Source organism: Sturnus vulgaris, chromosome 15 (genome assembly GCF_052056855.1).
Source record: "Sturnus vulgaris isolate bStuVul1 chromosome 15, bStuVul1.hap1, whole genome shotgun sequence".
NCBI lineage: Eukaryota > Metazoa > Chordata > Aves > Passeriformes > Sturnidae > Sturnus > Sturnus vulgaris.
Genome location: NC_142257.1, coordinates 17,589,864 through 17,607,243, shown reverse-complemented (window position 1 = coordinate 17,607,243; position 17,380 = coordinate 17,589,864). Strand labels below are relative to the sequence as shown.

At 40.4% G+C, this 17,380-nt stretch overlaps 1 protein-coding gene across 10 annotated transcripts in view; it reads right to left on the bottom strand.

Annotated features, from left to right (window-relative positions):
* The window catches only part of ANKHD1 (ankyrin repeat and KH domain containing 1), a 99,515-nt gene that overhangs the window by 34,420 nt on the left and 47,715 nt on the right, over positions 1-17,380 (bottom strand). For 9 of the 10 annotated variants that reach the window (XM_088173864.1, XM_088173865.1, XM_088173866.1 and 6 more), the window contains exons 11-15: positions 11,645-11,732; positions 10,910-11,037; positions 10,606-10,749; positions 9,839-9,941; positions 655-1,398 (exon numbers count right to left, since the gene is read on the bottom strand). In XM_088173864.1, coding sequence (XP_088029990.1) covers positions 655-1,398; positions 9,839-9,941; positions 10,606-10,749; positions 10,910-11,037; positions 11,645-11,732 — 1,207 coding nt within the window. The remainder of the gene's footprint in view (positions 1-654; positions 1,399-9,838; positions 9,942-10,605; positions 10,750-10,909; positions 11,038-11,644; positions 11,733-17,380) is intronic. The other variant, XM_088173874.1, reaches the window with a different exon arrangement.

The following is a 17,380-nucleotide window of genomic DNA, read 5'->3' as shown; positions in this document are numbered from 1 at the left end:
GCCATTCCCATTCCTCTTCACACCAACACGTGGAAGGATGTTGGGGTTTTTGCTTTTCATCCAGCTAACAGGACATGGTTTGGCCATGTGCAACATCTAACCAACAGATATTCCTGTACAACACCTGGGGTTTAGCAGGGATTCTGCAAACACAAGCCATCACAGAACGGAGTGGTTGTGCACGGATTCCAGGCTGTGCTTAAGCTCCAGCAGCAAGGAGAGGGACATGTTTGTCCATAAAAGTGACAACAATTTGGCTCTTTCTAGAGATGGCTACCACATTGAAGAAAGTCACTGATAAGCCTGCACAGAAAATTCTACAGAAGATATAAATCTGTCATGCTTTTGGGTTTCCTAATGGGCACTACTAATTACTCATGATGAAGCTTTTTAAAGAAGCACAGAAAAAGATGAGGCCAAAGGGGCTAAAACAGGTGTCCAGTACAGGAAGTTTTGCACTTTGGAAAAAAAGATATTTAAAAGTATCATGTTAGAATTGGAAGTCACTGTTAGGATTAATAGCACTAATCAGGAACTTTATTCTTAAGCAAGTATTCCCAAACTGGAAAACCCCAAGACGTATTTGGAGGGAAGGAGAGAGAGGGAAACTGAGCACACAAATTAATGCAAAAATAGGTATATTTCTTAACCCACCTGCTATTAGGTCATCAAGAGTGTCGGTAAGCGTCTGTGCTGGAGTGGCAACCATTAATCCGTCTGGTTCTTGAACTAAGAGCCCCTGCCCAGCAATTTGCTGCTGCTGTCCTACATTCTGCTGATTCCCTAATGCTTTCTGAAGTTCAAGAGACTCTGTCCCATTATAACCTAAATTACCAGAAAAATTACATTGCGGTGCTGGCAAAGGCTGGATAGGGACAAACTCTATTTGTTCAGCAGGTGGTGGAGACTGGTGTTGCTCATCATCTTTAGACAAGATTGTGTCAACCTGAGGTAACCCTGAAAAGTTATCCTCTGGCAGACCCTTATCAGCTTCCACTTCTGGGAAGACCCCTGCAAGTGAGCACTGCTGCTGCAGGGCAGGTGGTGTGTCTGTCTGACCTTTGGTCTCCAAATATTCTTTGGTAAACTGCTGTTGGGTTTTCATCTGCAACTGCCTTTCCACCTTCTGCAGCTCCTTCAATATTTTCTTCTTCTTCTGTACTTGTTCTTCTCTGTTCTTTTTAAGTTCTTCAATCTTATCTTTATTTAAAGGTTCACCTTGAATTAATTCCAATGATTTAAGTTGTGCTTTTTCAATAGCACTAATTCTCTGTCCAAGTTCATTCAGCTTGCCTTCAGTCTCTTCTACTATGCATTCCAAAGGCTGGTATGGGTGAAAAGGTGGCAGTAGGTCCTTATCTGCTACCTGCAGGGAACTTGACTTCTGCTTGGATGCACCTAAGCACATGAAAAATGTTTGAAAAAATGCCATGCTGAAGATACCCCAAACCTCCCCTCTCACCCACCAAAAATAATAGTAATAAAAAAAATAAAATAAAAAAAATCTTTACAACTAACACTGCACATCTGTCAAAGCACAGAAAGGTAAACCCTACACTCCATGTTAAGACAAGAAAGGACAAAGCAGATAGATGGAATTTTCAATATCTGATCCTCACATCCCTTTGAGCACAGCTATTTTAATCTTACAAGGAACCTTGACAATTTCTGACATACGTGACAATGCACTTGGGAAGGGGAATCAGCAAGAACAGCAAGGCAATTTACATGATTTACTGAGTTCCCAAAGTTCTTCTGTGTGTGCAGAGCTTAAAGTAAGATTATTTTCCAGAGGCTGACTTCCAACAGCAAGGTTAGGAGCAGAAAGATTCTGTGGTGGAGAGCAGACTAACCTGACAGTAAGATGATACTTTGAATTAGGATTTCTCTAAACATTGTAGCATTCACCTTCACATTACAAGCAGAATCCTGCCACTGCAAACTTAGTGCTTTCAAGTGGAGTGTGAAGTTTTAAAAATTCTGGGACCTAACTAAGAACTTGCTCACTTCCCTTTCCAGTAACAAATGAACAATTCTGTTCATTATAAAGACTTTAAAAATAACATTCACCAAAGGCCCACCAAACCTGGGCAGCCCTGCCCCAACTGCTGACTGCCCCCAAGCAACCCATGGCTGCTTCCCCAAAAGCCACATCTGGGAAACTCAGTCACATCTCACTGAAAGGAATCTATTAAGTGCTGAAATTTTAATTATTACTTCAGTGTCAGAACTTTAATTAAAAATGTGAAAGGTTTTAGCTTGACTAAATAATTTTCTGTGATAATACTCATTTGCTTTACCCAAACACTGATATATAAAGCCTTAAAAAAAAAAAAAGAAGGAAAACTCGAAGTTTTACAAAGCAGACTCACTCATTAATAAATCATTAAAAGGGGAACTAAAATGATGTACAGTTTGAGCCATGGTTTAATAAAGTTACCTAAACATTGCACAGTTAAGTGAAAGTCTGGATGCAAGAATTAAGTGGTGGATCAGTCACTAGCCCTGGAAGGATAAAGTTTGCTGAAACATAGATTTATTTCTCTCTGGGACATCCTTCACCAATACTCTAATTCACAAACAACTTCCCTTTGCATTGCTATCAAAACAAGAGTCACATACACCTCACTTTGAAATGAATCTTTTTTGGAGGAACCAACTGTAAACCAAACAAATGTGAGATTTTTCTCTTATAAAGAGAAAGAACAAATATGAAAATAGAATTGGACCAACTCTGTACTGCATATCTTCAGCAGAGTCCTGGGAAAGCAAACCATATCTAATTATATGAGAAACACCAAGAATCCTGCTAATCCCAGGAAACAGCCCAGGATCCCATAGCCACCCTTCAACAAGCCCAGGGAACAGCCCAGCATCCCAGAGGCCCTGGAGCCACCCTTCAGGATGGTCCTGCTGCAGCTGCATCCCCTGTGCAGGTCAGAAGCTCCAGCTGAGCTCCTGTCCCCATCACTGCTGTTACTCGGCCTCTGATCCATAAGGGAGTGCCCAGGCAATTCCTGAGCACACAATGAGGAATTTGGGGGAAGTTCACAATCCCTGGCTCTGTGCTGCTTGGTGGCTCTTTAGCTTGAGCCTGCTCTAACCTGTGGCCTCTTTGGCTTTGTTGTGCATTCTTTAATTTTAACAAGTGTCATTTACAGGTTTTTGAGACCACTCTTGAGAAATACATTTGCACTCACCTAAATTCTCTGAAAGGCTTGTCTGTGTGGTTGTTTTGAAACTAAGCTGTGCTCCATTGTTATAGAAACTAAACTGCAAATGAACCCTGCCTTCAGCTGAGGTGGGAACCCTTTGCCCTGCTCTGCTTAATGTCACCCCTAAGGTTCCTGTGCCTTTCACTCCCCTCCTCACACCAGGCATTCCCACAACCCAGCACCTCTGGACACCTTCTATCACTCTAGGAAAGAAAAGCTGCAGTTCAAAGAGCCTCCAAGATAATAAAATATTAATGTTGTCCCTGTCAATTAAGTCTGAACTGGGGAGAAAACGAGCCTGTCATGGGAAAGCTTTTCCAGGAGCACAAGAGGAAGGAAAGAGCAGGAGCATAACCCAACCTCGAGAGCTGGGCTCAGACAGCAGCTCCAACCAGGAACCATCACACAAAGGTGGGACTTTCTGAAGACAGGTGCTAGGAGACCAGCTGGGCTCTCAAGTTCCAGAAAAGGTACAGAAATGCACATTAATCAGCTGCTAATTAGATAGCAGGGCCACTTTTCAGTTTCTAGATCACCCTTTCTATGCCAGAAAACAGTTGCAACCTGGAACTGGAGATACTGGAAGAGGATGAGGGGTAGGAAGAAAGATCTGCTAAACCTGACATGTTCACCAAAATAGTCAGGTCAAACCAGAGGTGGAGAAGCTACACTGTTGTTAGCTTTGAATATGCAAATATTGGATGTATAAAAAGTAGCATTTCCTGCTTTATCCAAATCTCCTCTATATTACAATATCCTGAAAAATACTGTGCCCATTTATTACACAATTATGAACACACACTTTACACTTCCACTTTTGAAATCTGTAAATACAGTAAGACTTAAGAATCTAATCACAGGCCAGATCATAATCACTGCAACCTTTTTTTTTTTTTTTTTAATTTATTTTGTACCTTTATCTTTTGGGGGCAGCATCAGTCATCTACACAATCAATCTACTACCAAATTCCACCTAGTAACATTAAGCTGTCAATCTGGCCTCTAAAGCAAATATATTCATCACTTTTAGAAGACTTGTTTCATATGAAAGTAAGTTATTTAGACTGAAAATGACTGAAATCCAGATGTTGCTACACAGATGCCATCTGCCATCCAGTACCATGATTATAGGAAAAAAAAAATATCAGCAAACCCAGAGTGGTTCTGAGCATGCTAGGAAAGCCACAGAGTAGAGAAGGGACTGATTCCCCAATTATTTTGTGAACAGTATCACCAATTGTTCTTTTATTTGCATTTCCACATTCCCATGAGTTCTGGTCCCTATCCTGTCCAACTCAGCCTCCACCACAATTCCTGCAGAGCATGCACAGATCTTCAGCCACGTTTGTGACCAACATTTATGACTCAGGGTAAAACCTACTCTGCCCAAACACAGCTTCCCATCCACTTCTCTGCAGGAGGTGACAGGTGCTGCCTACAGCAATTTCCTGCACTTCTCCCACAGATCTGAGCTGCAGCAGCCCATTCACCCCAATGAGCCTGTCCCAGGCATCACTGCTGGTCTCTTGAGCAGCCAGAAACAGAGAGGACACCATGACCAGGTTTTAATGCTTCTGGCTGCAAATAACATCTAAAGTCCCTAAACACTGTGAGCAAGAACCTGCAAAAATATCCTTCAGTTCTGTAGTTCTCAGGTGGCTTTCTCAAGCAATTGAGCTCTTCTAATTTAATTTTTCTTAGAATACATTCAGTATTTATACACTTGCTGCCAACAAACAAGTCTGATACCATATTTCTTCATGAGTGGTTATGATTCTCATGGAAGTTGCTTTTTTAGCTCTGATTTATAATCCATAGGATGTCACTTCTCCCAGGAAAGAACTTATATGCCTTTCAGTTGTATTATATTTTATATTCTATTAGACAAAATTCTGAGATTTGTTAACAGCTCCTTAATTTCTATTGTCATTGTCAAATGAAAAAAAAAGTGGATTGAAATCCAAACAGTAAAGCCCAAAATATTTTTTCCAGCATAAAAAAATGACAATAAGAAAAGTTAGCTGTGTGATACACATTTGTAAATTCAAATACATCTTCTCTGCTGGAGACCTTGTTATATAAATCTGTGAATCATCATGTCATTTGTGTGCTCTGTAACAATTGCTTGTCCGTTGTTCTTGCACTTGAGGTTTCTTATTGGAAATCTGACTTCACTCAGAAGCTGAGAGTTCAATTTGCAGCCTGCAATTAAAACTCACCAGCCTCATCAGCATGAACAAAATTAACTCAATACTGAATTTTCATGAATATTCTGTGTTTAACTATTATTTGTATCAGTAAGAAACTCCTCTCTAAAGACTTGGAGAAACAATCAGTTCCTCCATACACACACAAATGCAAAGTACAATATTACATAATCTTGCTAATTTGGGAAAAAAAAAAAGCCTCCATTTCCCAAGCAAATTCATATGCTTCATGGTTTTTCATACATACTGAATTCTTCTTTATAAAGAAGAGGTTAATTGGTAGAAGGCTGAATGATGAGTTTAAGTTCACAGTATCCCTCCTGGAAGCATGGAGTCATTTTGCCAGTCCTTATCACTCCTGCAGCTGTTTCTATGGAAAATTGCAGGGAATAGAATTCAATGCTATCCAACAGGCAATGGCTACACAGCTGAAACCAAGCCAAGCTGAACTCCATTTTCAGCCATTCAAAAATTTGAGTTTCTTTCCAATCTTAAGTCTTCTTCCCAAGTTTCCTCTGGTGGGTTCATGGTATATAACTGGAAAATTGCTAAGATGTAATTGAATTAGCTGGTGGTAAGCAGGTGACTGAAGCTTCAAAGGAGCAGAATTTTACAAACCACCATGAAAAGATTGTTACACATTTGAGCTCCTGGGGACCTACACGTGTCTGGGTGTCAAATCACCTGCCTGCACTGCTGAGGATTTGCAGAAAAAAGTCTTTACAAAGGAAGTGTTAGTAAAGTTCAGAAGTCAGGAGGCATGGATGGTGAAATCTCCCTTGGGAACTCATCCCAGATACCTGGGCTAGTTGCTGACCCAGGCAGGAAATTTCCAGGAGGAAATGGCAAGAGTTGATCAGAAGATGTTGAAGCACTTTAAACAATGAACAGGGAGCTGGAACTGTGCAGTAGTAAAATCTGGTAAAAATCAGAATGCAAAAGCTGGAAAAGCAGGAATATCAATTTGCCTTACTAATATTTTTACCTCCATGAAAGTCATGTAACTTCCTAGTTTTACTGTTAACCTGGCCCCTATTTTCATTAAATCACACAATGCATGAGATCTCTGCTGGGATACATAACTTAGTACTAGGCATAGAAGTCAGATATCAGAGTAAAAAATAGTTATTGAATTTGTATCTATTGAAGTTACACAGAGTTTGTTTTTCTTCCCCTTCTCCACACCATCAGATTGTTAGATTCAGCATGGGGATCCAGGAAATACCATATATTGAATATCTGAGAAAGCTTAGAGATTCCAAAAGTACCACTCAACCTTAGAGGAACTCTGGTCTCCTTCGCAGAGACCAGAGGCAAATGTGGGCAGCTTTCACCTGAATAAGTCGATTTGGTCTTGTGTAATTCTAAAAAAACCCTGCACCCCAAATGAGAACCACTGCAAGTTACTGCCCACTTAAAAATGACACTAGAAAAGTCTCATGACATCATCTTGACAGGTTTTAAGTACTCACTTTAGGCCAATTACTTCATTTGTAAGCACAATTTCAGAGTATATATGAAGTACAACAAATCTGGAGAAAAATTTACTGAAAACCTGATACCTCAGTCTCCAAAACCAGACTACTTTGAACTTTGGCACGTTTAAAAACAGCTGATGTTAGTAAAAACATTTTGACTAAGAAAACAACCCTGCTGCTTTCCACAGCTCCCTGAGCATCCCTTGTTGTCCCAGCATGTTTGATGAGGATCTGGAGCGTGCTCTGTGCTCCAGCCCTGCACATTACACAAGGCTCTGCAGGAACCATCCACTTGCATTTACAAAGCAGAAGAGATTATGAGCAGCTGCTTTCCTGAAGAAATCCAGCAGCATTCCTTTGGACTGCTCCCTGGGCTGGGCTCCAAGCCCCTCTCCCAGGGAAGCAGGTGCAGGGCCACGTGGAGCTGCAGCACAGCCCTGCAGGGGACAGACCCTCAGGCCTGTGCAAACAGCACACTTGGGTTTTGTACCCAAAAAGATCTTTGTGCTGCACCACAGCTGCTGCTGAGCAATCCTGCCCCTGTTCAGCAAGAATCCACCAAGGCAGGGATCTCCTGCCTCTCCCCATGGAAGGGAAAGGAGCTGAACTGGGATTTCTCTTACGTGGACACAACAGACATGTGCTAAATGGAGTGCACTGAGAACAATTCTTCCTAAGCAAGTAGGAGCTGAGGTCTGGTCAATCCCATAACTAATTCTGCTCCTTTTTTTCACCTGATTTTCTTTAGTTCTTTCCAAGTTACTGTCTTGGTGTGTCACCTTTATCTAAGCCTCTCTAGATCTACTATTGCCTCTGAAATGTTTCTCTTTTCAGTTGTTAAACACCAATATGAAATCCTTTGCCAAAGCAATTATTCAAATGGTAATGATCCCATGTGCCTCCATGCTTTACTGAAGAATAATAAAAAAGTTCAAAATTAGACCATAAATTCCTCTTGAAAAACCTCACGTTCATATCTGAATTGTAATAGGAACACTTAAATGTGTTCAAATTTTCCATTTGACTTGCCGAGAAGTCTTCAGGAAACAAAGTGTCACTATTGCATTTCTTGCAAAACTCACAGAGCTCCAGCAAAAGTCTTAATGTCCTAAGGTTAAGGAGGCAAGGTACTGCTCTCCTGCCTCCCAGTAGTTCACAGTTTATACAAAAACTCAGGGGCTACTTCTAATTGAAAACAAGTAATTGTTCTCCCCCAGATAAACAATTTTGTTATGCAAGAATTTGACTGCTCTCCTGCCTCAAATAATGAACACCTCAACTCACCCCCTGCTTTTGCCCCTCCTCTCCCAAGAAGTTTAGTGATGGAAATCTGGTGAATTAAAGCCACATGGATGTAACAAGTCACAAATGGCAGTTCAGCATAACACACCAACTCTGCACTGCAATGAGCACACAGCATTTAGCACAAAAATACCATTTTCCCCCTAAAGATCTGAGAGACATAAGAGCTTTGCACACTTTTTGGGAATGCTTCATCAGCCTGATGACACATTTGGGATTGCTGCATCTCCTGCAACACAGCACAGATGAGTTTTGCTGACATGCATGAAGCATGTCCTGAACCCCTGTGAACAATGAGATCTCCCTGTGCCAGTCCCAACATCACAGTACTGTAAAAAACACACCTAAAGATGTGCTGACACTGGCAATAAGGTGTTTGTAATGAGAGCCGTTTCCTAAACTACAGCCAACTATTTGCCTTACATAATTGGATTAAATTAAATGAAACTTTTAGCTTTTAACTTCAGTCTTCTGACTCAGCATCAACTAATCCTTTACTGATTCCCATGCACCACAAAATGTGCTCCCAGAACACTCCCACTCTGCAGTGCTAACAGGCATTGAACTGGAAGGGCACACATGCTGGTATATAAAGCTTTTTGGTGGGTTATTTGAACCAGAAGTTGTATATTCTTTTCATCTGTTTGGTATTCATTTTTCTGAAACCCGAAATATCAGTGTTGCACATCCTAGGAAATTGAGACAGCAAGTGCATCTGAGAGGTCACACACATGGCATTTGCATGGAGAGGGGCACAGCTGCACATTCAGACACCAGCAGGTACATGATGCTTTTTTCTCTCTTTATTTGTGCCCCTGAGGGGTTTATGTTTGGTTGTTTCCTCTGGAAGTGCTCGGTGCTTCCTCAAAAAAAAAGGATTCAAGCAGATCTAGCTATCGGAGCTTTGGACACTGTAATGCTTAAGATCCCCATCCAAAACTGAAGATCATGAGGAGCTGCAGTTTGTAACTTTGCACTTGAGAATCTGCTTCTCTGTCTAAGCTGACTTAGCAGATAGGAAGATTTTGTTACAGAATCCACAGCTGGAAACAAACTCCTTAATTGCAACTTAATAACTGCAAGGAGTTTTAACCAATCAGTTTGACCATGTTCAAAACAAAAACTGATGTTATGATTACTTGCAAGAGAACTATTACTTATACAACAAAAACTCTCCTGTAAGTAGATCTGCACTGGTATTTTATAGTGCCAACATGTTTGCATTGCTACTGATGGAACAGAAAAAGTTGGTGCATCAAGTTCATGGATAATAGCTGCAACTATTCTAGAAGACATGTACAATACTCAAAAGTGAACACCACACCTAGAGTACATGAACGTTTTTATCTGTCTGCACTAGGGCAGTTACCACAAGCATTTTCTTCCACAAAAAATTTATTAGAATTATGCTTATTCAATTAGAATAAGCACAATAAGGTTAGAACAACCAGTGTTGCTGTAGAATGCAAGAAAATAAGGAAAAAAACTATAAACTATATAAAATAGCTTTAAGTTATACTTCATTAGAAGTGTTCAACTGATGGAATTGACTACACTATTCATAAGCTCTAATAAAATGGTCCCCATTCTATCCATTTCCAAACCACATATATTCTCTGAGTGGCTACATACTGACCTTTCACCACTCCCAAGAGAGGTGGGGAGTTCTCTTGAGGGGTCCTGTCAGGCTCCTGGGGAGGCACAACCATAGCGAGCGTATGCACCGGGACACGGGGAACCTTCAAACAAAGGCACACACACACACTCAGGTAAAAACCCCTTCTGGCACATCAGATCTTCAAGTGTTAATACAAAGGTACAGAACTACTGTTCACTCCTGTTCACTCTTCCCAAGTGTGTATTCTGTGCTACCTCTTGGTATAACCCTTGTTTTTTTACTGGGGACAATGTGTCCAAGTTAACTGTGCTACTCTGTGCAAGATCCCAGGCTGTGATGGCTGGAAAGTTGTTTATTCCCTTAGGCTTTTGATCAGCTATCTCCCTTGGAGCTGCCTCTTCAGACTGCAGAATTCTGAATTTACACAATATATTTTCTTTTCTATAACAAACAGAATCACTAACACCATGTGAGGAGTACTACCACAAGGCTTTAGAAGTGTTGAATCAAAATAGTGAGCAAATGCGGGAAAGAAAACAACATCCTTTTTAAATCCTAGGTTTGGGACTATCCTGTCCAGGGAGTAAAAAAGGGAACAAAGCTCATGTGTTCTTCAGGTCTCTGCAGGTAGCATCAACCAATTCTCTCACTCTCTATCATTCTCATGAGTGCAAGGTTTTTAAAATTTCTTCCACTGTCTACATTCATTTTGAAATTAATTACTATGCAAGTGTTTCTTGTGAACACTGATGGTGCTGTTTAAAAAATATTTCCTTATGCCTTACCTGAGACTGATCCTGAGATGGAGGTGTGAGCTGGGACAAGTCTGCTGCAGGAACCGACAGAACATTGTTTGGGTAATCCAGCAAGTAAGAAACAACATTTGTGTGTCCTCCCTTGGCAGCTTCAATGAGCATTGTGGAGCCATCCTGAAGTGAGATTTTGGAAACAAAAGCCAGAATATGAGTTTTGCTCCTCGATGTAGCATCCCCATGTAAGATCCAATTCTATGACTTTAATTTAGTATCTCATTAATCAGCCACGTGGTTCTTTGAGAACCTATGACACATGACAGCTGGAAGGGAATACCTTGAGCCGGTGAGTAGGATCTGCCCCGTGAGCCAGGAGAAGTTCAACCACGGCCAGGTGACCTCCAGCACAGGCCAGGGACACCACTGTGTGATCATTGTTGGCTGTAGCTCTGTTCACATTGGCACCTAGTAAGAGATGAGCTTAGAATTAAACACAAAGAAATTCTTTCTAGAAGAAAGTATCAACAAGTACAGTATTTTGTGGAACAAACTTTACTCTTGTAATCCAATTACTTCCTACACACTTCTAGGGAAAGAGCAAAAGGGATTTTGACTAACTGATTGGCTTCTACACATCCTCCTCCTCCTCACCCTGTAAAGACAAGGCAGTTGCAACAGCAACAGTGGGCTTGTAAGTGTTAAGTGAGGGAACACATGGTGTAAGAAGCAAAATTCCAAATGTTCACTCTGAGCAGGATCACTATGTGGTGCAGTTGCTACTGTTTCAGACAGTACTTGATGTGCTTTTCTGAAGGAGGAAGTGCTTTTTTTAAGAAACTGAAAATATCTGCTGTACTTCAAGTTAATCTATACAACAGAGTAGGAAAAGTAACCAGCAAAATATTTTGAAATTCATTCTATCATCAACTACATGATATTCAAAAAACCCTTAGGGGTTTTACAAATGCTCATATACACATAACCAGAATAATTTTGAATATGGATCACAAACATGTGGCATTGTAAAGTGGCATTTTAAGCTTTTTAATTAGTTATGTAAACTAGCATTTACCTTTGCTAATAAGGAATTGCACGGTGCATAAGTGACCAGCTCGTGCAGCCTTCATGAGTGGGGTTCTCCCACCTTCAGATTCGTGCTCCTAGAGAGGAAATAACAGATGTATAAATGGGCAAAAATTGTACCATTGTTTCAGCTTCTGAAGTATCTTGTGATGGGACCAGAATTACCCATCTGAGTAGATCTATCTCACAAGCAGCCTGTAATGAGCTGAATGGTGTCAATTTTCATGTTCCCTAAAATACTAAATCACACTGTTAAAAAAGGATTAGGACCACATCCATACTGGTATCACACTAAGAAGCTTCCATACTTACAACCCCCTTTTTATTTTAGTATTCAAATGCATAACATACATGAGAATAGTAAGACCTTGTTTCCTCCTCAGAAAGGGTGGAAGATTTAACACAAACATCACCCAGGAAGTTCAAATTAACCACGAACTGTGGTGCCCCAGTTCAGAGAGCTGCCAGACCTCAAAACTGCAATAATACCTTGAGTGCACACTACATTTATAAAACATACTGAGGAGGATCAGAAATAAAAATGAGACAAAACACTGCAGGTCTCAAGAAGCTCTAAGAGGATTGGAGAACACAGCAGAAAGCTGAGAAAAAGATGATACCAACAAAAAGGGAATGAGCATCAAGAACAATTTTCTAATTTAAAACGTTTCTGAATACTGGAAAGATGTGGTTGAATACAACTGTATTAGAGCAGTTACAGAACTAGACAATGTGCCTGCTATGTAGACATGATCAATACCACAAAGAATGCTGAGCAATGATATCAGAACAAGAGGAGAGAACAAAATCTTCCTGGGAGTGTTTGTATGTGCTCTTTATATTCAGTATTATCCTATTTAAATACCATTCAGTCTGATCAATAATACAATAGGAATATATGGTTTTTAATCAAATATCTGGGAAGCCAAGCTCTAAATTCACTATTTACTTTGTAATTACATGTATACCTGATAGTGAAAGTTAACATTTAGTACTGACAGTGCATCATGACATGGCTACTTACAAATACACTCAGACAAGAAGAGATTTGACAGAACAACTCAATTCCTTCCTTCAGAGTTTCTGTATTCCTGAAAACTCTGCATATGTCCTTTGACATATGGCTTGCTTCAGTTGCAAGCTGCATGTTAAGTTAGATTTTGTTCATATATTTGGAGAAGAAACCTCTTGACTGGATCTTCTGCTGGAGACTGGCCCCCAATCCAAGCCCATCCTTCACTATAAGAGGTTACATTGCCCCTCTCCTGCTCTGCTCCTCAGCCTTCACAAGAGCTCTGTTACTGTCCACCACTGCTTTAACACACAATTAAATCCCACATCAGAGCTCTGATAGCTTTGCTTCCTTAAAAGTACAGCACACAAGCAGACAGCAAACCTTACGGACTTACTACTGAAGTAATTTCCTTTTTTTTTTTTTTAATTTAATAGATCCTCCTTGCAGGGCAATGACTGCTTAGATGTCAATAAATACCTGCTTCTGGCCTGTCTGCATGGAAGAAACATTTGCAGGACATGTAAAGCTGATTATTTTAACATGTGGCTCTATGATTTTAAGAATTAGTGGCATGCCCTTGAGTCCTGATGCTTACTCTGGTATTAGGCATAGTTTTTCCTTCCCCAGACACTGCCAAGAGATTCTAGAGAGCCAGAAGTTGCTGTGTGCCTGAAGCACAGCAAACCCCTGGTTCCAGCAGCACATCACTCCCAAAGCAGCTGTGGATGCAAAGAATTCCTGCCCAGGATCTGGACACTGCTGCTGACCTATTTCACACCCAGTTCTAAATCCTTACTGATACAAAGATGCAAAATTTATTTCAGGTCACCTTAACTATATTCAAGGTAGTGAAAGGCATCCTATATTGCACTGAGATGTAGCACATAACTGGCAGTAAGGAATAATTATTTGCAACATTCTGCCTTCCTAACAGACTTCACTGTTGGAAGTCTCAAACAAAGATGCCAGGAGGTTTCCTCATTTAAATGCAATGCAGTGATTCTGCCCAGTTTAACCAACTGTCACTTCCTCAAGCAGGCAGAACTTGATCCTCAGCTACTACACACTTCCAATCCCTGCAGCACCATGCACACCATCAGTCCAGCCAAACCAAACCATTTGGGTGCCCACCTGCTGTAGATCTTCAAAACTTATGGCATTCTGATGGTATTTTTCACATTGGAAGATAGAAACGCGTGTTTTATTTTAAGATGAAATTAATTCTGACTTCAGCACTTTCTATAGCCCTAATAATGGCTATCAAACAACATCAACTCAAGCTTTATGGGAAGATATATAGGACAAGCCAAAATAAGAAGCTGAGACAGAGCAGTGTCTTTGTCTCCTCACATCCTGTCTTTTTACCTAGAATAATCATAAATTTCAAAGATGATATCTGTCTATCTATATCTATCTCTTTTTCAACTACATTAGATAATAAAAAAACTAGGACAGAGAAAACAAAAGTTGTCCCAAAGCATCCTCATTACCTTTCCAATGTGCTTTTCCCTTTTATTTATATGAAGTGCACACCAGTGTTTATTTTGCAATATCTAAACCCAGTAAATTGTCTCCAAACACAATCCCCTTGCCTCTGTGCACTGTAGGGCTCAGCACAGCATCCTGTCACTGCTCCAGCCCTGAGGAATGTGGCAATCAGTAAAATCAGGAAGAGGAAGAAAGGAGAACACCTCTGCCACATTTGGAAAGCCATTCCCTAAACCCCTGGGTGATGTGCTCTCCTGCTAACTCTGCTGGGATAGAAAGAACACCTGAGAAGAATTTTCTGTGGGTTTGGGTAACAGGTAGGAAGGGAGGGGAAAAGTGTGAGTGTTACCCAAATCAGGCAGGAGTTTACACTGTCTGCACATTTTCCCGTGGGACTCAAGAAGGAGAAGAGATTCCAGTCAGCAATAATTATCTCCTTTCTAGATAAATCAATATTTCCAAGAACAGAGCAGAAGCAGAGTCATCAGGAGCATCTTATGACAATCATTGGTATTTTTTAATTCTTCCTTTTGAGTTCTCTGGTTTAGGCAATTTCAAGATCAGCTACATAAAGATTTTCCCCACATACAATTCTTCTTCGTTCACAAATATGCATGGTTATATTAATCACTATGATAGTTTTTTTTTATTTTTTCCCCAATGTCACATGTTATTTAAACATCCAGGAAGAAAATCTGTGTTTTCAAAGTAAAGCTCCAATTTTTCAGCTCTTTAACAAGCCTCCCTCATCCATGACAACAGTGAATATTTAACAGAAATCTAAATATTATTCTGAACAAAATGATCTAGGGAAAGCTTTTGATCAAAAAGTACAGTCCCTAGCACTTTGCTGATTTTCAATACTGAACTCCTGTTCCAGCAGTCAACAACCTACCTGTCCCAAATAACCTTCCTGAAAACTCAGCTAGGCTCTAATTTAAAGGAAACACCTAAAAAATGAAAGATCTTAGAGGAAAGACATTTGAGAGGTCTGCTATCAATGACATAACCTGCTTCATTTGGGAAGGCTGGGATATTATTTTTTAAAACCAGTTTTAGAAAACCCAACAGAAGGGAAAATACTGATCAAGAATGTCCTATCTAGACTGCACATCTCTAGATCTTTGAAGGGACTGAGATGCCTTGAAGCCATTCTTGTCCTTAGCATGTACCCTGAGGCAGCTCACAAGCATCAAAGGCCAACCTCACCTGGTGCCTGCCCAGCTCTATGCCCTCCAAAATTGTCCCCCTAAAGTCCTTCTCCTTGTCCTGCAGAAGGAAATAGAACTCACAGCTCTTGCTCTACAAACGTTCCTGGTCATGAAGACCTGGAATGTGAACTTAAATTGGATGAGTTCCACCAGCTGAAAACTGGTTTGCTGGCTTGAGGCAGCAAGAACAGGGGTAAGACCAAGCAAGGAAGTTCTCATGAGTTCAGACTCCTCCCATGAGCCATTCAGATCCACAATGAGAGCACAAAGATCAGACACAGCATCTTTGTTACAGACAAGATGCATTTTTGTTCATTAATGGCAAAACAAAGAATTTCATTGTATTTTGCACCATCTAGAGACTGCAACAGCCAAAAAGTGTTGACTACAAAAATGAGCTTCACTTGTCCTACCACACTTTATCTACACAAGACTAAGGGCCAAGTCTAAAAAAAAGCCAGAAATCCCTCACCTTCCCCTGATGGTTTAAAAACCAGTAAGTTAAAACATAACAGCACCTTGGATTCCTCACTGAAACAGCAACACATCAACCTCCAGAGTTGCTGAATTCAAATCCAAGAAGATTGGCTGCTTTTGTAATTTTTTAAATGGTGCATCATACACAATGCATAAACCCACAGTCTGTCACACACATCAAGGAAAGTGAGTTTTTAATTCAGGAGCCACGTTAGTGTGAGAGATGCTATCACCTGAAGGGAAAACAATGATCCCTGCCATGACAAATATGTCTGGAAAAGCATTGTGTCACAGGAGAAGAATTAAGAGGTATCTTACATGCATGTTTGGGGTTTTTTTGCAATTAGAATTATGTGGACCCCAGGCAGTCAGTTTTAGTCTTCTAAGCAAAGCAAGATGTAAAATCAAGTATTGAGGAGTTTTAGGGAGACTCTGACAGTGTAAAATGAGAAAAATACAAGGACAAAGCTTTCCTCTCTTCCATCTCTTAATTTCTGCATAAAAGCTCTCATGAGAAAGGTAAACTCCATCACTGGATCAACTCCCATGAAGCACAGCCTCATGCACAGCTGCAGGAGGGTCTAGGTTAAAAAATCCCAATTTAAAGCTCTTTTCTGTATTTCCCAGCTGAGAAAAGCTGAGATGATCTCATTGTCCAAAAAAATCTTTTGTTTGCAGCTACATTGAAACAGACAAAGATGCAACCACCTTGTCAAGAACAGTGTTGCCTTCAAAAAGGACACCTGAATCTCCTTTAATCCAGGTGTGATTCTACATCAAGAGGGGACAGGCATCCAAAAAAGTCCTTTTAGTTTTTTGAAAGGTAAGCAGCTTAAAAGCAGGATATCACCTCTCATTAAATACCAGCAATACTCATTGTGAGATTTAAATTCCTTAACCTGGTTCCTGTGGGAACATTTATGTACCTCCCACGTCTTGCCTTAGACAACCCTTTAGATGAAAGTAACTTCTGGAAAAGACACAAAGAAGTAATAGGGGGGAAAAGAAGAAATCTTATAGGAAAAATTATCCCCTCACTTTGAAATTAGACAATCCTTGCCACACTGATAAATAGCTGTATTACTGAAATGCTGGATGTTTTTTCCTGAAGTTACTAAACCATATTTCTGCTTTTAAAAAATGCTTTTATCAATTCGCATTTCAGAGTTCCAATCTCCAAACTTTTACTCACATAGATCACAAAATCTAAACTAGCTGTTCTGTCCCATAAAGGTTGCAAACAAGTAAAATTTACACTCGATCCAGTGGTAGGAGCTCAAGCTGAGACCCTGAAGGGGATAGGAGAACTAGAATGTAACTGTGGCACAGATGGGATCACAGGCTGAAGGCTTCAGATGTGCCTCAGATTCAGTCATTCATACACTTGGCAAAAGTGAGCTGATTTCAAATTGCATACATTAACAAGAAAAGGTGCAGGCCTGCCAGCTAGCTTTGCTACAGATTTTGACAGGCTAACTTTGGAAGGACATGGAAAAGATCCCTTAAAGAAGGGCATCAGAAAAGCACAGCAGAA